The 25,916-nt window shown below is 40.3% G+C and overlaps 1 protein-coding gene across 2 annotated transcripts; it reads left to right on the top strand.

The window, feature by feature from the left end:
• The first annotated feature begins 3,890 nt into the window (after positions 1-3,890).
• On the top strand, positions 3,891-24,980 carry ST3GAL5 (ST3 beta-galactoside alpha-2,3-sialyltransferase 5). 2 transcript variants are annotated; one of them, XM_033060373.2, is made up of 7 exons: positions 3,891-4,012; positions 13,775-13,886; positions 15,564-15,678; positions 17,303-17,646; positions 19,012-19,198; positions 21,045-21,203; positions 22,348-24,980. In XM_033060373.2, the coding sequence occupies exons 1-7, from the start codon at positions 3,940-3,942 to the stop codon at positions 22,609-22,611; spliced, it is 1,254 nt and encodes a 417-aa protein (XP_032916264.1). In that variant the 5' UTR covers positions 3,891-3,939; the 3' UTR covers positions 22,612-24,980. The 2 variants fall into 2 exon arrangements, with proteins under 2 accessions (XP_032916264.1, XP_032916265.1); XM_033060374.1 differs by lacking the exon at positions 3,891-4,012 and having other exon boundaries at positions 13,775-13,896.
• The last annotated feature ends 936 nt before the right edge of the window (positions 24,981-25,916 follow it).

Here is a 25,916-nt window from a genome sequence, read left to right as displayed (position 1 = left end):
CTGCACAGGCAATTAAAGATGCAGGTGCAAACAGGGACTGATACAATGGCACCTTTTATCTCTATTTTTCTCTTAATAAATTTTAGTAATTCTCAATTTCCATTTTGATCACTATTGAGCCCTGATTTGATTTTTTTCACAGAACCACATTTCACAACTTCTCTTCCCTCTGGTGAAAAACAACTCAAAGTTCCTCAGTATATATGTGAAATTCAGGATTGCTTTTATTCTCATACGTCAGCCTTTCATACTTACCAGATTTAATTTCATCTGCCATTTTGCCACTGATGCTATTAGTAACAAAGTAATTCAGTTTTTCACAGTTAGCTGTACCCTGAATATCTCATTATCAGCAACACATTTTGTAAATCACTACTGACCTCAATTCTATCAGTTATTTGTCCAAGTTTCCATTATCAGCCTTGTTTTTTACTTCCTGTGGGGAGGAATCTTACTGATTGCTTTTGGAAACCATCATAGACAGTTAATTGAATCTTTGTGGCTGTGAGCTTGTTGGCTTCTTCAAAGAAAGCTTTCCTGTGACACTAATTTGCTTTTAAAAAGCCATAATGACTTTCCCTAATGTGTCCTATTTTCTATGTGGCCACTAAGTTTTTTCTGTTCTTCAGCATGATTTCTACTCATCTATCAAGGAAATTGGACTTCCAGGTCTACAGCTTCCACAATCTTCTCCAAAATAATTAAAAAAATTCAGTGTCATGTGAGCAACTCTCCAGACCCTGCTGATGTTGAGATAACTTTAAGTGAGAAGTCAGAGAGAGCAGTTAGTACCTGAACCACGTTGAGCTGCTTAACAACTCGTGGTTGAACACCATCTGGTCTCAGCAGTTGGCTGCTGCTCACTTGTTAATGTGTTCCTTCATCTTTTCTACTTGCACTGTAATCCAAGACATGTTTTCCTAATTATTCCCCTTAAAAAAGCTTCCCATTATTGGAGTTTACCCATGCTCATCTATTCCATTCACAAACGCAAAAATGAATTCAACTTTTCTTTTGTGGCTGTATCTTCTCCAGATGTTTCTTCTGTATATGAAACAATCTATTTGCCTTACATAGCTGTCAAACTCCAGCAGGCGCCCTGATTTGTTCTAGAAAGACTTGCCATTATTTCTTAAAACTTTTGCAAGCTGACCCTGAAACTTCCTTCTGTATCCTTCTCACAATTTTGTACTTAACCCATCAGAGGTTACACGTCCTTTCTTTTACTCCCTTTTAATGAAAGGTGTGTCTTGTTTTATATTGCTCCTCTGTTTTTGAAAAGAAAGCAGAATACTACTGATTTTGGTGTTGAAACCAAGGATGCTACAGTTCCTGCTGCAGCATGGGTCTTTGTCAATAATATGACACTCTTTAGGACCAGGGATTGCTTTTCATTGGCTTCCCAATGAGCAGTCACAGATACTTTCTACTGCTCCCTCCTGTGACATTTATGCAACTTAATTTGAGTTATTGAAATCCCTTATGATTGTGTTTTCTGTGTCTCAGGCTCTGATCTCCCTGCTGTGTTAGCTGGACTGGTGACGCACTAGTACTGCATTTTCCCTGTTTATTGCTGGGACTTCAATCCACTGAGACCTTATCCTATTTATTGACAGAATTAACTGCTAATGGGAGAATTAAACTTTCTTTAAAATACAGCATCACTCACTCATTCACTATCGTGCTTCATCCTGCTGCAAAAACATAACACGTATCAAAACTGATCGCTTTTCCCATCAGCTTTCAAAACATGACCGCAGTGCATCTTCGCTGCATCTGTGCTGCAGCTGCTTGCAAAGCCTGGCTGTCTCTTGGTCAAAGCCCGATGTGACAGGCCTGTGACACCCTTGTGCGTGCCTGGATGTACAGTCAGGGTCTTTATTTACATCTGGCTTCATCCGAGAGTCCAAACTAATGAACAGTTGCTTGCAGTTACAGAGGAGGACTAAAGATAAGAGCTAATTCTCAATTGTGCCAGCAGCTGAAATAACAGAGCAGGGGACATTTTGTTTCTGATTTGTATATGTTTTTTCTTGAATCATACCAAAGGTGATCAAGGATCTGCCCTGACTACAACTCAAACTATCAAACAGCTGACAGAACAGAGAAGCAATATCTCATCCACTGCAGAAAACAAGAGGTGTAGTTTAACAGGAACTGTGAAGAAATGAACATAATAAGGATAGAAAACATATCTGTGTTTATCTTGTATAAAATTTGAAAGCATCTAAACTATCCTGTTTCAGGACATGTGTTCATCCATCCCTTACAGTGAGGAACATTTATACACCAGTCAGAAAATGGTTGTTGTTTTCAGATCTCCTTGTGCAGCAGTTCTCACTGAATCATATCACTCCTTTTTAATTGAGAATGGCAGCTCAGAGACAGTTTTATCCCACTTTCTTTTAGGGCAAGCTTTTCCCGTGCTCTCCTGCCATGGCCTCTGCAGTGTGTTATGTACTGTACCACCACCACCAATAATTAGCAGCTGCTGTGCCTAGAATCGCTGATTGTTTTGTGTCAATCATCTAGGTTAGGGAACAATTTGTAGATACCATATCCTAGCATCATGTTATAAATACATATTATGGTATTGGCTTTTCACAAGTATTAGGGTGGATAGTGTATGTGTGGTGTTGAAATGGTTTTTAAGACATAGTTTTCTTTAGGAGTAACAGAGGCTGATAAAGTGTCTCTGCAGTAAGTTGGTTGGGTAACACCCAGTGACCTGCTACACTGATACACCAGTTACCAGCACCGACCATCTGCACAAACTGAAGACCACAGCCCAAGTTAAGGATAACAAAAATAAATTAAAACCACAGCCAAGAACCACGCAGGCTCTAAAAAGGCAGACTCAAGGAATAGCCATATAAAACAGTTTTTGGAATATGTAAAATAGTTAGTAGAAAAGTTTGAAAATCTATGATGGGTCTATGAATATGCAACAGGCTGATGAATTTAAGGGGTGTCTCCAAAACAGCAGGTGTGCTCTTGGATGAAGACCAAGCATACCCCCTTATAACCTTTTGCTTTATTGTCTCTTATTGTCTTTTAATAAACCTTTTAAAATCTACCAGGAAAGTGAACCTCGTTTTTCACACATCACACAGACGGTAATGACTTAATCCATTTTCATGCTTCATCAGCTTTTTCCCATCCGGTGCCTGGGCTTCCTCACTCTGCTCCAGTGCTTTTCCAGCTCTTTATTTGGTGCTGCAACTTGTGACTCCAAAGGCCATGGTCAGATGTCTTTGCAAGGTCGTTTCCTCTCACTTGCAAGTAAAGCAGCCGCTTACACAAATCTCCAACTAAATCAGACTTTTTTGGTTTTTAAAAAATTTTTTTTTTTTTTTACACATTTTGCGGCGCATAGGGTCACAAAAAAAGACAGTTCCCTAAGCCAGCTGCGGCGAGGCCTGAAACCAAACTCCTGCAGTCTAAGGCACAATAAAAACAGCTAAACGCTGTAACTTGGGGGGATCGAGCTGGTTTTTCCACAGAGGGCGAGTGAAGGCACCGGCAGCGAGATGAGGCGGCGGACATGAAGAGGGAGCGGGGGTCTCCTGGCTGGACGGCCGTGCGTGCGCGAGCGGGAAAATCCCCAAACCCACCATTTATTGCGGGGAAAAAAACGTGATGAAAGCGCTAATTTGTAACACCGCAACCACACAAACCGCGGAGCCGGGGGGAGGCCGCGGCCCTCACGCGTCCCCTCAGCGCTGCCGCCCCTCAGCGGGGGCGGTGCCCGCGGCTCAGCGCTCGGCCCCCATTGGCTGCGCGCCGCCACGTGCCGGCCCCGCCCGCGCGCCGGCTCCGCTACCTGCGGCGGGGCCGCGCGCGCCCGCGCCTCAGCGCGCTGGGGCCGCCCGCACCGCTCATCTCCGCACCGCACCGATCCGATCCGCACTGTGGGCACCGCAGCGCCGGCCGAGGCTGATGCGGCAGCGCAGGGCCTGCGGGCTCGGGCTGGAGCAGGCTGCAGGATGTGCCCCGCCGCCAGCGCTTCCAGGTCTCTCCCTCCCTTCCAGGCAGGGAACAGCGGGCATGGGGAGGGGGGTGCTGCGAGCGCTGGAGGAGGTGGGCGGTGGATGTCGCGTTTGCCTTGGGCTGCAGGGAGAGGGTGTCTCAGCTGCGCCTGCCTTGTGTTGTTCTTCTGGGATAAAATTTATAGGCTTCTGCTTCTCTGCGGGTTCCGATAGGGGTTTTGTGAGGGATTCTGTATTTTCATGCTTGGAGTGATGTGAATGCAAACCAGATACGGCTTCTGCTGTTGCTGCCAAAACCTTTCTGTTTGCTTCAGCACTACTCGCTAACAAGAGTTTCCTTTTTTCCCCCTTTGTGCTAAGATTTGGTTTTTATTTTTTTTTTCTATTTCAGTAGGTGAAATCAAAATACAAGGCTGCTGGCGGAGGGTTGTTTATTTTGTAGTGCTCTTTAGTTAGGTGAATGATTAGGAAATGTTCTCAGTTACTGCATGTAAACAGCTCTGCGATAGAAAATGACTGGCTTTGTCTCATTCTGAGCAAAAGGGTAGATAAAGATGTATATTCGTAATTTCTCTAAAAAAAGCTCGTTAAGATAAATGCTCTTTTATGCTTCTGAAGTGGATATGTATTTTTAAACTGCAGCTTACAATGGGACTGTGCAGATTCAGTTCAGAGGGGCTGTTTTCCATGCAGGCTGTGTTATTCCATCTGATATGCTGCAATGAGGTTGCTGTCCCTTTTGGATCATGCAGCAGGAAACCTTGAGCTATCTCTGCTGGCCAAACTCAGGGAATGTCGTTTAAGAGATCAAAATGCAGCTGGAGAGTTGGTGCACGAAAGCATTTTTGGTGCATTGTCTGCTTCCGTTGGGCTGATCAGAAATGAGCTCATCCCTCCTCTGGCTTCCTGCAACTTTGGAGTTTTTGCATCCTTCCTTCCGTAGAGTTCCAGCAGATGGGCCAAATCATTGACAGGCGGTTTGGGGCAGGATGTTGGAAGACAGTGTGGTAGCAGAAACTTCCTTTTACTGAGAATGGGCTGAAAATCTTCAATTTTGTTTGCTTTGCATACATCAGGCTGCTGCAGAGTTGGAGCATTTTGTGGGCAGGTTGTTTATATAGATTAAGAGACCCTAGAAGACTTTATTATTTCCTGAGTTATAATAAAGGCTAAATAACTGAAAAAGACCCAGACAATGATTTAAAGTTGTCATGGTGCAATTTTCAAAATGTGCAAATCTGAATGAAACTTGCTCTAACAGAACAGGTTAAAGCATCCCCAGCAGGCATCTCCAGTGCTTCAAAACCACACAGCTGTAACTCAACTTAGGATCATGAACTGTAACTTCAGGATCATGGAGGAGTCTTCCCTGTCACAAGCAGCTCTCACTGATAATGTAATTCATAAATTATTAAAAATTTCCTTAAAACTTGTGTAGTCTGTTATTTTCCATTACTCCTATGGGAGGGCTGTTGCTTTGCTGCTCAGGAATCTTTTGCCCATAGTCCCTCTTTGTTTATGTCCACTTTTTCCTGTGTACTGACATTGTGCTTTTGTTTGAAAGGTTTGGTTTTGGCTTTGGTGTTTACATGTTTGGTGTATCTAGGGAGAAGCTCTCAATTCTTGCTTTGCAAAGCTGGATAAAGCCAAGCTCTCTGTTCTCCTTGGGTGAGGCTCTTCCTTTACCCATCCCATCAACACTCTGCAGACTGTTAAGTCCTGAAGTCTTAGGTTCAGAACTTGAGCATTAAAATTGTTTGCAGCAATGTTTTTTGCTGTATTGCAATTTTATTTTTTGCTTTTTCTTTATGGGAGGCTTTTGTCATCTCCTCTCTTACTTCTGTAGGCTCAAGTGTGATTTTATGATGATGTCTTGGAATGTTAGATGATAGTGTGGTAAAAATGCTGCTGTACTATTAACCTTGTTCCATAATTACCAGTTGTTCAGTGCTATTCTGCTGCATAATTCAGATGTCATATAAAACATCTTGGCTGTGTAAGTCTACTGTTTGCTTAGCCCAGTAAAGATTAATGCTGTGCCCTGCCTTTTCAGACCATTTCTGTTAGGGAAAATTTTTTCCTCAAACTTCCCATGTTAGGGGAAAGACCCAATTTGTTTTGGCTTCGCTGCAGGGGCTCAGGAATCTCTTGCACTTGTGCTGGATGAGCTCACCCAGCTGGTGATGGGTGATGTCCTGGTGTGCTGTGGTTTCTTCCTGCCTTCCTGGCTGGTGTGGCTCTTCCTCCAAATGCTGCAGTGCTTCCTCAAGTGTGGATCCTCGTCTGGGGAGGAGGATGAGAAAGGGGAGATGTGCCAAGGGGGAATTTTGAATATCAGCTGTCTGTTTTTATGCTGCAGCTCCTTCACTGTGTGTGTGTGGGCTTGGGCAGATGCTGAGCGGTGACTGACATCATCTGAACATCCAGAGCAGGCAGGCCACTGTTCCTTACACAAGCAGCATGGAAGGGAAAAGGGACAAGAGGGTCTAAAAGCTTCCCTTGTAAGAAATAAATGTAAGTTTTTAATAGCACACTGTTCACAATAGCAATACTTTAAGTCACCCGTTTTTTCTTGCTTGGCTGGGACACTGACTTTCTGTGGTTCCTTTGTGATTCAGAAAAATTCCATATTCAGATGCTGCTTTTGTCTGTCACAAAGCATCAGCAGCCCACTTAAGTGTTGAAGTACATCTTGTTGATATTTCTTGTGTTTGTTTTATTAATGATTTTTTTGCTGTTACTCACTTGAGAGCACCTGAAAGAGGTTTCACAGAAAAGCCTGCAAAGTTTCACTAGAGAAGAGAGAGCTAAGGCAGATGTGAAATTAAGAGAATATCCCTGTTTTGAGATTGAACTGTCATTTAGAAACTCAGTAAAAGTTCTTTCCCTATAATATTATTTTAGCAGGCACTGTTAATGTCCAAAAAGCTTCCTGTGAATGATTCTGAGAGGAAGTGATGGTGTAACACTCTGAGTATCTCTAGTTAAGCTGATTTGAGCTGTATTTGAGCTGAAACCATTTCTTTTGATGTTCTATCTGGATGACCCAAGGTTAACAGCAAGTTGTAGCCTATGTGTATCCTTCCTAAAGGAAAAGAGTGCTCAAGTCGGCACAATTATGTAAGGTTGTTAATGATTTTATGAGTTGATGTTGCAAAGCCGATGTATGAGTGACCTATTAAACAATTAGAAGAAAACACAAGTAGTCTCACAAGGCAAGGATAGAAAAGTCATGATGCCCCTAGGACACTAATGTTGTTTGGTGGTATTCCTGACTCCAGAAAAAATAATTTTCATCTGTCATCCTGTTGGTGCCTTTGGGAGTTTCTGTCAACTGCTCTGAAATTCTCCTTTGCTCCTTGTTATACTTATTAGCAATTGTGTCCACACAAATAGGGTTCAGTAATAAGTTCTCATTTTCTGAGGAAATGGACCAATTGGACTGTAGCTCATACAGATAGCATTGTTTTTAATTTTTATTGTCTGATAAAAAAGCCTTTCTGACCAGAGTTCATTCTGTAAGATGCATTATGCACTAATGTAATCAATATCCTGTTGTAGGTGCTTGTAATTATATTATAGGCTAAACTTTTTTCTGCCAACACAAATGTATTCTTCAGTTAACCTAAACAACTGACTCTGTTCATTAAAACAGATATCAGATGCTTTTTCATTCAATGGTAATAGGCATTAAGCAGATAATATTCAAAGAAAGTTTCTCAAGTGTTTAAATATGTTAAAGTGCCAACTTTACTGTGGGATTTATATAGTGGTAGATGAAGAAATAATTGACAGAGTCTCTAATTCATAAATTTAGCTTCATGTTTTTCCCCTGGTGAGATGTCAGTTCCTAATCTGCAACAGCTCCCTTCATGCTAGCTCATTATGTCTTGTGATAGGAAGTGGTAGGGTGGTGATCAGGAAATTATTTGAAGATAAACATCCAAGAATGACTATATTGCTACAAATAATAACAAAAAATAGTCTCTCATGCCTTAGCATGTTCCTAGTCAATCTCCCTCAGGTCATTAACATCACTGGAATTTTTTAAAGGTCTTAAAGGGTTTTTGTCATGTACTACTGAACAAAAATCCTTTAAGAAGGTATTTCAACATTCATTGTGTCGTAGAAGGAGGTTTTCCAATCAGACACTGTTCCTTTAGGATAACTTGACTGTTGTTCTTCTTTCCCCACTTTTCCTCAGTATTTTGTCAGTATAGGCAAATGGGGCCTTCCAGATGAAAGGTTTTTTACTTTCCTTGTATAGACTTTAAATCTGATTTCAACATCTAGGCAGCTTGTTAGCTTTCCTGATCTGTTAAACCTGTGGTTAAATTCAGCTGAAAAATTTGGATTCACCTCTGCATAAGTCATTGGAAAGTTAACCTCACCAAGTCCATCAAGGCCCTGCACCTGTGTCAGGGCAATCCCAAGCACAAATCCAGGCTGAGCAGAGAATGGATTGAGATTAGCCCCGAGGAGAAGGACTTGGGGGTGCTGGTGGATGAGAGGCTGGACATGACCTGGTCTTTTGACACGGGCACAGCGTGACAGGACAGTGGGAATGACTTCAAACTGACAGAGGGCAGGTTTAGGATATTAGGAAGGAATATTAACACTGTGAGGGTGGTGAGGGTCTGGCACAGGCTCCCCAGAGAAGCTGTGGCTGTCCCATCCCTGGAAGTTCTCAAGGCCAGTTTGGACAGGACTTGGAGCAACCTGGGATAGTGGAAGGTGTGGAACTGGATGCTCCTGTGATTCTGTGAAAGCCAGGCAGTCCTTTACTACACTGCATTTTCTGAAGGGCCTCTTGCTAGAGAATGTTTGTGTATTTTCCAGACTGGTTGTTCAAATTGGTTGAACAAGTTCTTTATGTCACAAGACAATATGTTTCCGAATTGTTTTTGTATTAAGAAGTAGCCTGTGTTTTAGATGGATAAAAATACCTTGGATTGCAGTTGTAGGGCAGCAGTTTGACTGTACAACACTTGTAGCTGTGGTGTCTTTTGTGTCCTTTGTTTCCAATGAAGAGATGATGGTGTTTGAAAGCATGGGAAGGATCTGAAGGTATCATGCTTTGATAAGGAGACTTGGGAGGGAGAATCCCTGAGTAGGGATACCTTGGGGGATTTGTGAGCCTCCTGTGCCACAGTAGGTAAGAGACAATGTTTACTCATCAATTGTTTTGTTCTTTCTAATATTAGAATTGATGTCTAGCAGTTGTATTCATTGACAAAAATTCTGTTGCTTAAAAATTCCCTGAATTCCCTGAATCAAGACTGGTTTCAAGAGAATTGAACAGATTGTGCAATGGATGTAGGAAGGAATTGGGAGATTTTTATACTGGTTTTTGAACCAGTTTTGTGATGATGGTCTTAGAGTAGAACAGAAGATGAAGAATTTTAAATTTTTCATATTCTTAGGTATCATTTGAGAGGCTTTGCTTAGTGACTGGCTTTGAAGCATAAACCAGAAAAGCTACCACCTAATTAGTCATTCCTTTCATTCCCTTTTTTAATGTCTCAGCCCTTATGTTTTGATTGCTGTGGATTTCAGTCCTGCAGAAGCAAACAAAATCAATCCTAACTGTAAATGTGACCATGCTATTTTTTATGTTTTGACATCAATTAATAACATGCTCTTAAAATACTTAAAATTTCCAAAAACTTAATGAAAATTAATGACTTGTCTTTTTGGTCAATAATGAGGATAGATTGAAATGTGTAATCTTTTCATGGGCCCAGCTCTTACAAGTAGTCAGACATTAATGTAGTAGTTGTCAGTTTTTTTGCCATTTCTGTTCTCCAAATGTGTCTAAAACCAGTGTGTAATCAGTTTTAAGTTTTTCTTAATTATTCTCTTCTAACTTCTTGCATAAAGTTTTGCAGTATATGTGTGAGAATTTGTTTTGTTTAAAAGCCAGAGAACAGGAAATTCATACAGAAGTCATTACTGAATAATGACCACATCTCAATATAGAATCCCTTACTCAAGTTTCTTGTGTGAAAACCCCTTCTCTACTTTTCAACTTTGCCTTTCTCTTTTGAAACAAATGTTGCTCAAAACCAAGTAGCTTTCGTCTTATCCTTTACTGATTTTGGAAACATGTTCAAGTAATTTATGTGTATCTGATTTAGGGGAAGAGGCATGAAGTGAGTAGGTGGGTTTAGGGTATTTTTGCATTAGCTTTTGTTTCAATGCCTGCTGGAGCCCCACCATTCATGATTCATAATTCTTTTACATAAGTGTGACTTTTGGGTTTCATTTTCTGGGAGCTTTGCCCTGCAAGCTTCTTGATCTTGTTTCACAAACTTCAAAGGCTGCTTTGTGCAGCAGGACCTTGCTACTGACAGCCGTGTAAAGCTGGGTGTTTCCACTGCTTTTGGTGGTACTGTGAGAGGGGAAAGTCCAAGTGGAAGCATTGCCTGTGTGGAGTTGTGGTTTTGGGGGCTCGATGGGAGTGTGGTGAGGATGCAGGTGGGTTCATCATCCTGCACTCAGGTGCAGGCTGCCTGCTCCTGTCCCGTGCCTGCTGAGAGACCTTGGCTTTGTCTTTGGGTAAATCCAGGTGCTGAACATAACCAAATGCATTTTCCGGGTGTGGCAGTGGTTTTGTACAACTTGATGCATGCTGCTTTTTAGCTTTTAGCATTCCCACATGAAAAGGCTTCCTGAAGGCTTAAATGAATTGCTTCTGAAATATTCCAAGTGTGGAAATGTTGTGTACTTAAGAATAACAATGAGACAAAAGTAAATCATGGTGAAAAGAATAACATCACAAAAAGCTTTGGAGTGCATTGTATTAATGGACAATTTAGCCTTAGTAGCAGCTTTGCACAGATCACTTAAGTTCAGTAGATGAATCAAATTTAAATCCACTGAGTCCTCACGAATTGCACCGCTATGAGTAGCTATAGAAACGTCAATGAAAAACGTGGTTGTAATACTGCAATACTACTGAGCTGTCTTTTGTACACAAATTGAGACATTTGTGTTTATGGCTCTCAAAACAACTGTAGCAGAGCCCCTTCCTGAAAGAATGTAATGGTGTTTGTATGCAACATCTCTTCTGTGCTCCTGGGATCTTGACTACTCTGGTTCTCTCTGCAAACTTGGAGATTTTATTTTTTTTTTTTTTTTTTAATTCAGGAAAACTGTTGGAAGAGTGCGCTCTGAGGTGCTTGTTACTGCCACCTTGCTGTTTTGAGCACTCTTACACCATTCCAGCCAGTGGAAGGACTTAGTGACTTGAATAAGAGTGAAGAATCCAGCCCTGAGTAATTTTTAAAAAATGCTGGGCTGGACAGATGCATTTTGACTTATGTGTTGGCCTGTATATGTTGACTTGTTTGAGAAAGGAATTATCTGTCATGATCATAGCTGACAAAAGTTAAACTGAAGCAAACTGTTGCAAAGGAAATGAAAACTGACATTATGTCACTTACTTGTTTATATAACAAAAAAATCATTGTGCATACTAGGAGTTGGACTTGGAAAGGATTAATTGAATTGTGTTGCGGTGATAAATTGAATTCTCTGTTTCATTGTTTCTTTTTGCACACCCAGGATGAGTGAAGCAAGGAACAACTGGAATTTATTTTACTCAGAGGCAGGGATCACTTTCTGATAGCATGAGCTTGTTGTAGTCTTACATTCCTGTTTGATTCCCTTCTGTCTTCATCACCATCCATCTCTTCAGTTCCTTCTCTACCTTTCAGATCTCTTGCAGCCTGGTACCAAGTTTGACTGATTCTTTTGTGCAAAATCCATTCTGACCAGGTTTCTATGGACCGTGGTCAAGCTACCTCTTCATGTTTACCTGAGAGAGAATTAATGCCTGCATTGTTCTCTAGTGAAAATAGGTGAAGCTTGTTTCCTGTTTTTTTCATTTTTAAAAAAGCCCATTTCATGCTTCTCCCCGGCTGTGGGGCTGACAGATGTAATTGGTGCCTTGTTTTGTGCTGTAGGAGCTTTCAGTGGTCACATCCCTGCCATGAGCCATCGGTGTTGGCGAGTGATTCTGTAGTGCTTTCAGATCTCAAAGGGGCTGTAACAAAGGCTGGAAATGGGTGTCACAACTCAGAGTTTATGCAATTAGTAAATCCAGTCAGATGGGGAATTTGAGGTACTTAGTGATGCCATAATAACCAAATTACTTGTGTTTGAGGTAAGTGGTTGAGTTTCCTGCTGCGAAGACCATTGGGGTTTTCGTGCTTTGCTCTGTTTTGTGGGTTGTAATCATTTGTCTGTGACCTTGAAAGCATGACTTGACTGTTGCCTGCTCTTCAAAGGGCTTCAGATGCTGTTGTTGATCTTTATCTCTCCTTGGCCAACCCTCACAGTGTTTTTTGGCATTTGACCTTCTACTGGGATTATTAAATTTGTTACTGAGAAATGATGATTGTGTAAAGAGACTGACTGAGTAATCTTCTGAGTTAGATACCCTTGAAATTGGTCTGGATTTGATATCTGGAGGGGGTATTTCTGCTCCTTGGTTCCTTCATCCTGGTGTTTGAGAACATCAGTTGTTTGTCCAATCAGACAGTGTTTTCAAGTGGCAATACAGGCTGGTTCAAATGGGTCATATCATCATAAACAATAAAGAGAGGCAGAAAAGAGAATGAGGGAGATCATCCCTAGAGAAAAGCCTTCCCTTAGTCTTGCTCTTTCATGGAGGATCTTGTGACAGAACTCTTGGCAGGAGAACAGAAGAGGTGAACACCTTTGCAATGGAGAGCAGAGAGATGCAGGCACTGAGATCAAAGGAAGGAGCAGGACTGAAATCCTCCCTCCCTGTGGAGGAGCAGGCTGCACCTTTTCCACGGTTGGCTGATCAAAGGGAGTGCCGCTTCAGGTGGGCAGGACAGGAAAAAGCCTTGCCTGTGTTCCTTCTCCCTGGGCAAACCAACAGGCTCATATGGGTTGGCTCTTCATGGGGATTCCATTGTCACATCTTTGGTTTCTGGCAGCAGCCTGGGAGAAGATGATGTGCCAGGCTGCATTTTTCTTTCCAAAATCAATGTTAGAGCATGCTGATAGAAACTCTGGGAGCAGCAAGATTGCTTCTTGTCAGCTCATGATCAGTGCCCTGCCCGTCTGTGGGGGAGCACTGTGCTGTCCTGCTGGGCTCTCCCATGCTCTGTGCATGGAGCTGCTGCTGTGCTTCCCTGCTGCTGACACCCTCCTGGTCCTGCAGTGGGCCAGGAAGAAATTGCCTCCACACCCTCTCTGGTGCCTGGTGTTGAAGTTGCTGGCCATGTTGTTGGGGCTGCTGAAGAGGGTGGTGGTAGATTCAGACCAGTGATGATGAGATATGTTTGCTTGACCTTGGGAAAAGTGGGGAGATGATTTGAAACATTGGCTCCTGTTTTGAGGATGGCTGGCACATGGTTCTGCATGCTGAGAGCATCCTTGAAGCCTAGTGGGAAGCACAGCACAGGGATTGGATTTTGATTCAGGGATCCTGAATACCCTGAGCATATTGTTTAGATTGTTTGATCAGATCAAACAGAAGTGTGTGACAGTAACTGATGTAATTGGCAATTGTTAGATTTCAGGCTTATGAAGAATGCAAATATCTGGCAACATTTTTAGAATCATGTTTTGGTGATGCAGCAGAAATAAGTGAGTGCTTGCTCATGAGGAGCTCTGGAGCAATTCAATATTCCTGGCACTGTAAGAATCGCAGTCTTCTCAGGGAAACAAAGTTGTCACTCCCTGGGTGTCCTGTGAACTTTTCTTCAATTCAGCAAAAGTTATGATAACTTTTTCTTTCTTTTTTACAGCAATGCTGAGTGACAATAACTTTGTGAAGCTGAAAAGTAATTGTTCACCTCCTGTGCAATGGTGTAAGGTGGCTGTACATGAAGATGAGAAGACCAAGTTGGTTTTTAAAAGGTACTCCCAAGTAAGTGTCACTGTCACAGCCACACAGAGGACAGTTGTTCCACCCCCAGCCTGGGCAATTACAAAATGAATGCAGAAATCAAGGCACGGGGTTACCACAGGCTGTGAATGGAGGGTTAAGCACACAGCTTTCCCTGAGACACTGAAAACACTTTGTGGAGCCCAGGCTAACTTACTGTAGTACTGTTTTTCCAAGCCAAAGGGAGATCCCAGTACTTTGCTCTCAAGTATTTCCAATCTTTTTTGCATGCAGATAAATAACAATGCTGAGACTTCTGTACAGCCTGATAACTGAAGGAATGGAAGGCCAGTGGATGTTGAATGGGTATCCTGGGGAGGATTTAATATTTAATTTAATATAGTTATTTTGCTATGAAGATTTCTGGAATGCTACATCAAAAACCTTATTGCATTGTTTATAGCTTGACATCAAATTAGAACTAAAGGGCGTGCGCACACACAGATCCAGGATCGTATTTTATACCTAAAACATTCACTACTGTGATGCCACAGGAATTTTTAGGTCTTAAAGCTAAAAGCCCAAAGGCAAACTGTTACATACACATGTGGATATAACCTGAATGGTGCAACCCCAGCTGAATCTGTGGATACTTGATAAACTTCTGGAGAAAAACCACCCTCATTTGTCAGCTGGGAATCCCTTGCTTTTGGCCTGTTGGGTGATCTCCAAGGGTTGCAGCCTAACATGCTAATGAAGCTCTTAGATCACCTATCAGTGGAAAATGTAATTTAGTTAGGTGAGATGTGAGAACAGTCCTGCTTTTCCAGTGGTCACTTTGTTTGCAGCCTGTACTGCATACTGAACGCGGGGTTTACATCTGTTAGTTCATATAGCACAAACTTTAAAAAAAAAAATTGGAAATATGTATTAACTTCATCTGAAAGAGTTTCAAGAAGCATTGGGCACTTAATAACTTGTACACTTAAGCAAATGTCCAGTCCTACGAAAACAATAGGAAATGAAAATCAATAAAAAAACTCAAACTACATACTTGAGCAACAACCACAACTTTAACCAAATAATGATGTAAGTATTCTAGACATGGGTTTAAACATGAGATGAACTAAGTGACTTTTTGGATATCAACACTGGTATTCCTCAGGAATGAGAAATTAGTTGATCAAAAATATGAATAGTCTATGTTCTTTGATTTTAAAGTTGGTTGGACTTTTTGTGCTGCAAGTTTTGGGGGTGTAAGGCTTTTCAGCCTGAGTGTATAAGTTCTGCATTCTGGCCTGCCTGTGAGTTGAAAGTTTTGTTTCAGTGGTGACCATTGGCCCAAAATCATGCAATTTGAAATTGCTGCCTTTTTTCAGCTTGCATGGAAGTATATGACCTTTAAAGAAGGTTTCATTTTGTGAGTAGAAATGTTTGACTCATCAGAGATGCATTTAAAGTATATGATGCAGGTGTTTTCCAGGTATCTATATGTGTTCATATTGCAGATAACTTTGAAGAGTTATACAAGTGTTGAAGTGAACAAAGCAATAGGTTTTTTTCTTTTGTTTGATTCAAATGCAAATATTCACATGAAGATCAACTGTCTTATATTTGCTTAAAGTATTGATTTAATAGTTGATTGAAAATAGAAAAAAAACTTTTTCTTTGTTTCTCTCTCCCACCCCTCACTGTCCTGCTGTTTTTAGAATTCTTGCACTGTTTGTGGTTGGAGGGTGCTGCCTTTATATCCTCAAATTGCATTTTGGCCCTGAGGAATGTGACAGAACAAAAATGCCCTATGTGGACGTCAATCGTGTAAAGGTTGGTATTTTTTGGCTTTTTTTTCCCATTTGGCTTAAAAATAAAAGTTATTGACAGCACGAGAGTTAGAGGGCTGTTCAACAAAGAACTAGAATGCTGAAATTATCTGTTGAGCAGAAGTATATTTTACTTTATTTCATGCCATAGACATCCTGGTTTTTGTTCTTGTAAAATAAAACCAGAAGCACATAGAGAAACTGAATTGAGGTAGAGAAACTTTACTTTTTTGGGTAAAATTAGATAATATTTGAAATGGACATGTCATCATCCCATTGTGACAGTGCAGATGACACTGGTGATCAGAAGACTGATCAAATGAAAAGTAACATTAAAAAAAAACCCCAAAACAACCCAAACCTAACATATTAAACCAAAGGGCTTGTTTCTTCTTTCACCTAAGCCAGTTTCCAAGTCTGCTTTGCCTTGACTTATTTTTTTTTTTCAATAATATTCTTGATTCTGAAGAACAAACACATTAAACCAAGCAAAGCTGAAGACTTCATGGTCTGTGTTTATTGCTGTCTCACAAAGTACATTGTGAAGTTGCTCAGCCATGCTTTGCCTAGTGTGGTGTTTATGCAGAAACCTTTGTAATGGTGGTAGAGGAAGTTCTGTAGGTCAGCCTTGGTTTAAAAAAAACCAAAAAAACAACAACCCCCAAAAAACCAGCTGCAGAACTTCCCTCCCAGTTGCCTCAGATAAACACTATTTTTCTTAACAGTAGAGAAGAACTAAATTAGCTGTAGATTTGAATTTCATCCCTATGACCTCTGTATTTGCTCATGGGGTTTTTTAATTACAGTGTAGGTAAAACCAGCAGAGTTGATTGGGAAAGATATGATGCAAACAGGATTTTATTTTAACTGATAACAGTAATACCTTTACTGTTTCTCTTTTTACATCAGATACCAACTTTCCACTACAGATTTCTAAAAATGTACCTAATAGTGTTTTATTTTTATTATGACATGGATCAATGTGTTGTTTTGTCTGTCACTTTAATTTTTTCATGCAATATGGAACTGCAGTCTCTTATTTTGATGACTAGTCTTTGAGAGAAGGTCCAAAACACCCCCACCTGACATTCCTCTTAAAGTCACGTTTGAGTCATTAGCGCTTTACCAATATTTATGGAAGAAGTGTTGCTTCATTCTGGTTGAGTAAGTTAGTCCAGCTGCTGTTGCAGAACTTTTACCCAATGGATGTTTCTCTGGTGGAATCCTACCATGGGCAGAACTCAGATCATGCAGAGCAGTTGAGCAGAGTGGAATTCCACTTGATGGTAATTTGGACAGGTTGAAGTATGTCTAGATTTTATTTGGTGTTGCAAATGGTAGTACAAATGGCTCATTTTCACTTAGCACTTCTACTAGCCTAATATTTTCTTTAGAAAACCTCATTATCTAAATTTAAGGGATTGAGTGGAGAGGAATTCCTCTGCAGGTTTTCACCAAATCCACATTTGAGTCAATGCTTTAAAATTATTGTACTTCCACACCGAAGCTTTCTTTATAACCCCTGTGTTTGCTAAACTGCTGGTGGTCAGCTGGTGGCCACATTCCAAGGGCTTTGTGCATTCCTGGAGCTGGCTTTCCTGGCTGAAATCCTGTGTGTTTTGTTTCAGAGGGCACAGCAATTTGCCCAAGCCACACTGCAGGAGCAGTGCCGACCTTCTTACGCGAAGAGAGAGATGAAGAAGTTGTTTGCAGAGAAATACAGTCTGGACATATCTCCCTTTGTAAGGAAAAATGTAAATGAAGATGAAACTTTATTTAAATATGAACCTCCATTTGGATTTCACAAGTTCTTTGATAAACTTCAAGATCTCCTTGAACTCTTATCTGAGCATGATTTGCCAGAAGATTTGAAGTCAAAGAACTGTAAACGTTGTGTTGTTGTTGGCAGTGGTGGAATTCTTCATGGATCAGAGCTGGGGCACTTACTGAATCAGTTTGATATTGTTATAAGGTATGTGTTTTCCATACAAGGATTCCAACTACTTCTTCATTACTTTATGAGCCAGCATTGTTTTTTTAAGGGGAAAATATCAACACTGATGTAATTTATAAAACTGTTTCTGAAAGTGCTTTTGAGAAATTTACTTGTGACTTGGTGGAATTTGAAGTCTTAGGAGCAAAATAAACTGTCATGTTTACAGGAAAGGAATTCAGTGTAATTATTTGTGGGCTTCAGGTACAAAATTCACGTGGGCAGAAACTAGATAGAAACTAGTGACACAGACAAGTAGACAGTACTGAGTTTATCCTTTCACATTTTAAAGCTTTTGAATAATAAACTTCAGTACTTAAGGACTCACCTCTGCTTTTTTCCCCATGACTGGTTTGGATGTTTATTTGAAAGATCTTATAATGGCTATTTCAAACACAATAAAAATTAATTGGTGTTTCAATTTGCTTACACACTTTTTAGCACACTTATCTCCCCTTATCTTTGTGAGGTCAGTAACGGCTTTCTGTGATAGCCATGATTTCTGACATCAGCATTACATGCTCTGTATTTGTGCCTTCTGAGCATTACAGTTTGAACCTCCTTCCTGTTTTGAATCATGTAAGGTCACAAATAAAATTAATACAAGCATTTTCCCAACTTGTTTTGCTCATCTTAAGGGAATTTTTCATTGAGTCAGTAGCCCTTATTCAAAGGTAAACAAGCCTTGTTAGCCGGTGGAGGGGCAGAGAACTTGCATTAGCAAGTTCAGAACTGTCATCTGAAATTAGGGCTGGCAGGATGAAGGTGATTTTTCTATTGACACAGAAAAGTTGGCAGGTCTTGAGCTGTTCTGCAGAACTCATGGATGGAGATGATGCCATTCTTGTCAGCAGTGTGCCAGCATCTGGAGTTTCTGGTGAGCTGGAAATGATATAAATGCACAGGATGCATTGCATTGCATTGGAGGGATGATTTGAATGATTTTTTGTGTGGAATACTCGTGAGTGTGTGTATATATATATGAAAAGGGTAACACAAACAACTTTCTGTGTGTTTTCTTTCTCTTCCACTTTTAAGCCTCTTTGAGTTGACACAAAGCAATAGATTTGAAATTCTGCAATGCTGTCTTAAGTCACTTTACTCTTTTTTCCCCCAAATTCTGCACTTGTGCCATTTAGTCTAGAAGTAGAATTGGCTTCCTCCCAAAGATAAGGGCTGGAGGAGTGCATGAGGCAAGAACACGGGGTTGTGAGAAAACACTGTAGTCTGTTCTGTTAAAAATCTGTGGGCTAAATAACAAGTTTTTGCTTAGTGTCTGATATTTTAATGAGATTGTAACCTGTTTATTTAATACCTCTCCATTGTGGGTTTCTTTTCCCCCAGGTTAAATGATGCACCAGTTCAAGGCTACACGGATCATGTTGGTAACAAAACAACAATACGGATGACTTACCCTGAAGGAGCCCCCCTTTCTGAGCATGAGTACCCTCCTGCAAGCTTGTTTGTGGCTGTTCTCTTTAAAAGAGCTGATTTCAACTGGCTTCAAGCCATGGTAAAAAATGAAACTTTGGTATGTAATTGACAGTCTCACATACCTGTATTTTTGTCTGTTTTGGTTTCTAATGCTTAAAGAAGCTGATTGATCTGTTACGTCGTGGTTTATCGTGCTGAGGATCTTTTATGTAACCTTGTGGGGCTTTTTTTAGCTCTGTCTCCTAGTTACAGTTGGACCAGTATTTGGTTGTGCTGACAGTAACACTTCTTTTTTTTTGTGGAGATATTGGTAGTTTGCACCCGGCTATGTGACATAGTGAGTGTTTACTGAAGTGGAATTCATTTCACATTTGGTTTCAGTGACTTGAAAAGTCACTGCAGAGCCCAAAATAGAAATGAGATTTCTGAATGCCAGTCCATTTTTTTAGCAGCTAGTCTGTACTGCTATAATGGACATACATGGAGTTAACAAGTAACTGAACATTTGTCTGAGATTCCTAAATTATGAGGTTTCTTATTTTTCACTAAACATTTAAAGAAGTGCTGAGATTCCTAAGGAACTGATGGAAGGATTTGATGTTTCCAAATTAATGTGAATTGGTGGTTTCCACCTCTTTTTCAATTTGCAGGCAGATAACTTCAGCAAGTAAAAAATACTGAGAGAGAAGGAGGCCTGTCAAGCCTTCTAACAGTTTGGTCTATGCTAGTTTGGGTACTCCAAATTCCCTTCTTAATTCTGTGATTTTTACAATATGAGAAGGGCTGTTTAATCTTGACCATGATACCTACTACTACACAGAAGAGCCAGGAAGATGCTTGAGGGACTGAAGCATCTCTACCATGAGGAAAGACTGATAGAGCTGGGAGTGTTTACCCTGGAGAAAGCTTGAGGGGGATTTTATTAATGTACATGAATATCTGAGGGGAGGGTGCAAAGAGGATGGAGCCAGGCTCCTTTGGGAACTCAGGTTCCCAGCAATAGGACAAGAGGAAGCTTGTCAGGTTGAATATCCATGGGCATGCTTCTCACAGTCATCTTGGCATGGTCCTGAGCTCTGGCTCGAGGTGTCTGCTTGAGCCAGGGGAGTTGGAAACTTCAGTGGCTTTGTGATTCTGTGAACTACAACCCTGCTTCTTTCAAATACTCAGCTGTCAGTTGGCTCAGATCTCTGGGCAGGCACTGGTGCTGAAGGGACCTGATCCAGGGCTGGGTAAACCATGTATTTGATCAATTCAAGCTGTTGTTCCTTAAAGCCTGTTTAAAAAAATACAGATCTATGTTGGAGCTGTATCAGTTTCATCATTTGCTTGATGTTGTCCATTTCATGGAAAGACTTGTAGAATTAGTGTCATGTAGTATTTTTATTTCCATTAGCAGGCATCTAACTGACTGCAGTGGCATGAGATCAGAATCTGGGTTTCTCAGTCCTGTATAAATCCTCTTCTGAAGGGTTGCATTTATCACTAGGTGGATGTTGTCAAACAGCAGCTCTTCAGAGCTTGAGCACAAACGTTTTAAATCCAGTGCTTGCTTCAGAATGCCTGGTTAATGTTTGTGGGAAACTGTGGTTCCCTTCCCCATTTATTTTAAATACTGTTACCTGCTCACCTGTGCTGGGGTAGCCCAAAGAACCATGGGTGCTGATGAATATGTTGACTGATAAACACGAAGTGCAGTCAAATATTCAGAATAAACAACTATTCCCTCTGCTGTCCTCTCTGCAATTCCAGGTACTTTGAAGGTTTTTCCTCTTTTGGGTCAGTCGTTTATCTGTTCACTGATATTTCCAAATCACCTTTGCTATAAACTGTTCCCTGAATTTTTCAGGGTCACTGGTGACCTCTGTAACTTGTGTCCTGTGTACTTGTGTACTCTGTGTCTCAGAGTTTCCCTCTGAACTATGTATTTTTGTTTCTCTTAGCCTCTGTGGGAGCGACTCTTCTTTTGGAAGGAGGTTGCTGAGAAAATTCCTTTCACGTCGAAGCAGTTTCGGATTCTGAATCCAGTCATTATCAAAGAGACAGCTTTGGACATTTTACAGTTCCCTGAGCCTCGATCAAAATTCTGGGGTTGGGATAAGGTAAGAAGTTTCCTTTCACCAAAAGGAGACAGTAAAATATAAGGTAAATAAAATAAGAAACTAAAAAAAGTTTTGGGATTTTACTTTCTCTGTGCAGTTTCAGGTAATAGGGAAATTATTGTGCTCTCAAAACACTCTTGTATTTTCTTGTGCAAAATCAAAGTGAGATTTCAGCTCACCTTTTTGGATGAGCTATTTTGCCTGTGTATGCTGACAGGAAATGTCATTCAGATGCAGTGAGACAAACATTCCAGTGTTTGCAAACATGCATTTCTTGTATGTGAAATCAGTTAAGAACAGCCCTGTTAAGCAAAACCAGCCATCAACTGTAGCCAGATGTGTCTCCAGCTGCAGGGAAAGCAGAGAGAATCTGGAAACCAGGCCAGTGTGGAGCAGCCTTCCAGCTGCTGGAATTGTTGTGTGTGCCAGAGAATGCTCAGTAGCAGCTGATGGGCATTTCCTCCCTCCATCTCCTTTGCTCCAGCAGTGGTAGAGAGAGATGAATTCCCTGGTTTAATCATGCACTGTGTTTTTGTTACTTTAATTGCGTGTTTGAGAAATTGGATGTCACTAATTGTCTTGAACTACAAAAAATACTGACTAACCACCATCTTTTTACATTTTGTGTGAAAGCACTTAGGGTTATTGCACAAAGAATCTTCTCACATTTATTTATCAAAGTTACATAATATACCAAGCTGAATATCTTTATACTCCTGTAGTAAATTTGCCTTCTTCATGGGTTTTTCAGTGAAAAAAGTCATATTGTAAGGAATACTGTTAGAGAGCCTGTTGTTGCTCAAGACTTACTTAAGTGTACATCAAGAAATGTTAAGTTTAACTCTGTATCAGTTGTTTGACTGTTTGCAGTGAAGGTTCACTTGCAGTTTAACTACACAGTGATGGGGCATCTTGCCTTCACAGGAAAAAAAAAATAGTGTTGACAGCCAAAAACCAAATACCTAAATTGTATCAGTATTTTGCCCTGCAGTTTTAAGTTTTACTTGATCATTGAATTGATTTTTGGTTGTACTTTTAAATGAGGAGAGGGAATAGACAGTCATTAAATTGTGTAAAGTGTTTATAAACCTGGTAAAGGACAATATGTTTGAACTGAGCAAATTTCACTTTTCTCCCTCTTTAGAATGTACCTACAATTGGGGTCACAGCAGTTGTTCTGGCCACACATTTATGTGATGAAGTGAGCTTAGCAGGATTTGGATATGACCTGGATCAGCCCAGCACACCTTTGCACTATTACAACAACCTCTGCATGGCTGCCATGAAAGAACAAACTATGCACAATGTGACAAGTGAAACAAAATTCCTGCAAAAACTGATCAAAGAAAAAGTTGTCAAAGACCTCACTGGAGGGATATACTGTGAATTCTGCAGCAAAGACAGCTAGTGACCAACTTGCAGCATGGATAGGATTTGTTGCATTTCTAGAAGTTCAGCTGGATCAACCCCTTCCCTCTCTTTAGTTTTAAAGTGTTCTTGAAATGGATGTGAAGCCCTGCTGCCTTTTTTAATATCAAGTTGTCGGATTTCTAAATTAATTTCCCTGTCAGATTTTACTTTGCACATTTCTGTGAATAGCTGTGTAAATAAGACTCAGAGTTGAAAGATATCCATTTAAAGTATTTAATGTTTTGAGTTGTCTGAACAGAAGCAGGTTTTTGTTTTCAAATGTATATGGAATGCACATGGCTGCCCTGAATTGTATAACAGTGTACAAGAGTTATTTTTCCCTGATCTGCTGTCTTTGTTGATTCAGTTCTTGGTATCCTGACTCCTTTTCATGCCTGCCATGAAAAGAAAGGGATAGGCTTCTCAAGTCTTTCATATCTTGAACTTGGGCATTGCATTTACTCCTCAAACATTTATATTATTTTGTTAATACAGTTTTTGGGGGGTGAAGGACAAACGTAGGAGTGCAGTTAAAGGAAAAGGAATTGGTGTGGCAACAACTGAATAGTAAGTACTTCGATGTTCATGATGGATGCTAAAACCATTGATGTATTAATGTTTTGGGTTAGAATCCTGCTTTGTAAAACACATTTGGGCCCAGGGCACTCTAGAAGAGGACTTAGCCAGGAGGAGGCTTTAACCCAAAGGAGATAATTTGTCATTTCCATTCCTGAAGACCTGCCTAAATGTTTCTAACTAGATGATTTGCAGCAGAGTTCAGCTACCCCATTTGAAGAAGTGGCATTAATACAAAATCTGCCCCTTTTTAAAAATTTTTTGAGTGACTTGGGAATTGCTGGTTCTATAAAACATAGTTTGTATCAATCATTTAGTAATACTAAAATGCATAACTAGGTTACAATTTCCACTGTTTTATGATCCTTAAGTAATTATTTACAGTTATTGTCACCTTAATAGTTTGCAATGCTGATAACCCGTGTGAAGTCCAGTATTGACTATTTAATTGGAGAGGCAGAGTTGTTGGTTTTCCCCCAAGTCAGTAACTGGGTGAGTGTATAAGTTAAGAACAGAATCACTTTAAGAAAGTATCATCATCAAGTAACAAGGTAGATAACTACTGAAAACAGCAAATTTAAAAAACAAAAAGAAAAAAGAAAACTATAAATGTACATTCTTGGGGGTGGAAAACAGTGCACTGCAAAGGCACTGGGCTGTCAAAATCTGTAAACAAATTTTTATTTAATATTTTTGTTATTAGTAGAGTATCAGGTATGACTGTTTGCACTGAGGACTGGTGCTACTCAATCTGCAGTATGTGAAAAAAGTTTCCTTTAGGAATGAAAGCTTGTCAGCAAATCAATCAAAGGTTGGCCTAGAAACATTGTTCATAGTCATGAACTCTTCACATGGTGAATGTTCCCACTTTTCTTTGTTATGGTCAAAGATATGAATGAAGTTGTAGTTCCAAATTTTAAAAATACTCATGTGGAAATGCAAGATTATGACGGTTGTGTTTTGGGTTTTTATTCCAAAAAACCCAAAGAAGAGAAGATCTAATGAATGATAATGTTAGAATGCAGGAGCAGCAGGCTGATGCTCACTGTTACAGTAAGAGGCAATAAAAGGACATCAGGTCATAAAGCATAACTGAAGAAAGTTGTGGATCTCATCTTTCCTAAGTCCCACATGTCTGCACATCCTTTAAAGTCAGTTGTGGGGGGGTCTGAAAAAATTTGAAAAATCAGGAGTTCTTGTTTCTGAAACTGTGTTCATAGCAATAATAATAATCTAACCTCCTCCTTTATGAAAAGAGTTAATTTTTATGCTAGCAATAAATTTCTAGTCTGTTGGGTTTTTTGGTTTTTTTTTTCAAGTATATTATATTATTTAATTTAAAACTATTTCATGTGTAAAGAGTTTTATACAAATAGTCCTTTAGTTAATATATTAAAATGCAATAACTATTTTCTCCTGGTATTTAAACTGGAAGCAGAACACCTTAATTTCATTTAGTATTAATGAAATTTTGGAAGATTTCAGAATGTGTGTGTTGGCAGGATGTCTTTATGTCAGAGCAGAAGTCTGTGTTTCTGAGCACCTGGTCCCTCACCACTTTGTTTTGTTCAGCAACTTAAAAAGAATCAGTTGATTAATGTAAATGCCAATAGCTTTTTGGAGATGCTGTATATACTGTCAAATTTGCAAATTGTGTGGCTGTAGGATTAGATTTCCTACCTGTTTTATGGCTTGTGATAAAAACTTGTTCTCCATGGTAGTCTGTGCAGACTCGACACTCCGTGAAATGGCAGCAAAAAGCAATAAACTGATGAAACCACTTTCTATTTATGTGTTTGTCACTCAGTTTGCCATTTGTTCTCCCTCCTTTATTAAGGATTTTACATGTCTTAATCATCCAGTTAAAAGTCTTGCTGCAATCCCACATACCCAAAACCAGGCGAGAGATGGTAACTGGTAACTTTTAATCTGTTTATTTATGCCTTTTTAATGACTGTCAGTGGAATTATCTGTCTGGTGCTTGGAAGAGGGAAACCCTATCAGCACTGACCAAACTGTGTGCTTCCAAGATTTTGAAGTTAATGTGGATGAGAATATTTTGGACTGGGTTTATTGCATTGGCCTTAAAATCAGGGATGCATCTCCTACAATGGTGTAAACTCTGCAGCTTCTGATCTGTGCCTCAGCCTTGCTGGAAGTGAGATAAGAACAAAGCTCTGTGTGTTCTGTTGCTGTTTCACAGATTTATGCTTTGCAAAGAATCTGCATAATCCTTTGTAAATAGGCTTTAATAGTGTTTGGTTAAAAAGTCACGAAAGAGTTTGGGATCTGTGATAAAGTCATTGTGTTCTGCATTGAATTCCTCTTTGTGGGAGCTATCACAGCCAGGAATAGGCCTTATCTATTCTGGTGCTGAATTTTTTATGGTTCCTGTGCAGGTCCTGAACAGCCTAGGGACTGTTGAGATGCTGATAAAGAGTTCAGCCTCTCCAGTGCATGGATGTGTGCTGATAGCTCCAGCTCTTGTGCTGCAGTTGGAACTCCTGCAGGAAATGGGAGGGCACCCAGGGAGGTGGTTGTGTAGCATGAGTCTGATCCTCTGAAGGGTGAAGGAAGAAAGTCTCTGTTAAGACCAGCTCAGATGTGATGCTGTGCCTGCCTTCCTCCAGCCTGCCAGCAGCAAGGTTTTGTACAAATGCTGGATTTTACCAGCTTAGGAAAAGGTTCCTCCCCCAGAGGGTGGCTGGGCACTGACCAGGCTCCCCA

Source organism: Catharus ustulatus, chromosome 5 (genome assembly GCF_009819885.2).
Source record: "Catharus ustulatus isolate bCatUst1 chromosome 5, bCatUst1.pri.v2, whole genome shotgun sequence".
NCBI classification, from domain to species: Eukaryota; Metazoa; Chordata; class Aves; order Passeriformes; family Turdidae; genus Catharus; species Catharus ustulatus.
This window is presented reverse-complemented; position numbering and strand designations above follow the sequence as displayed.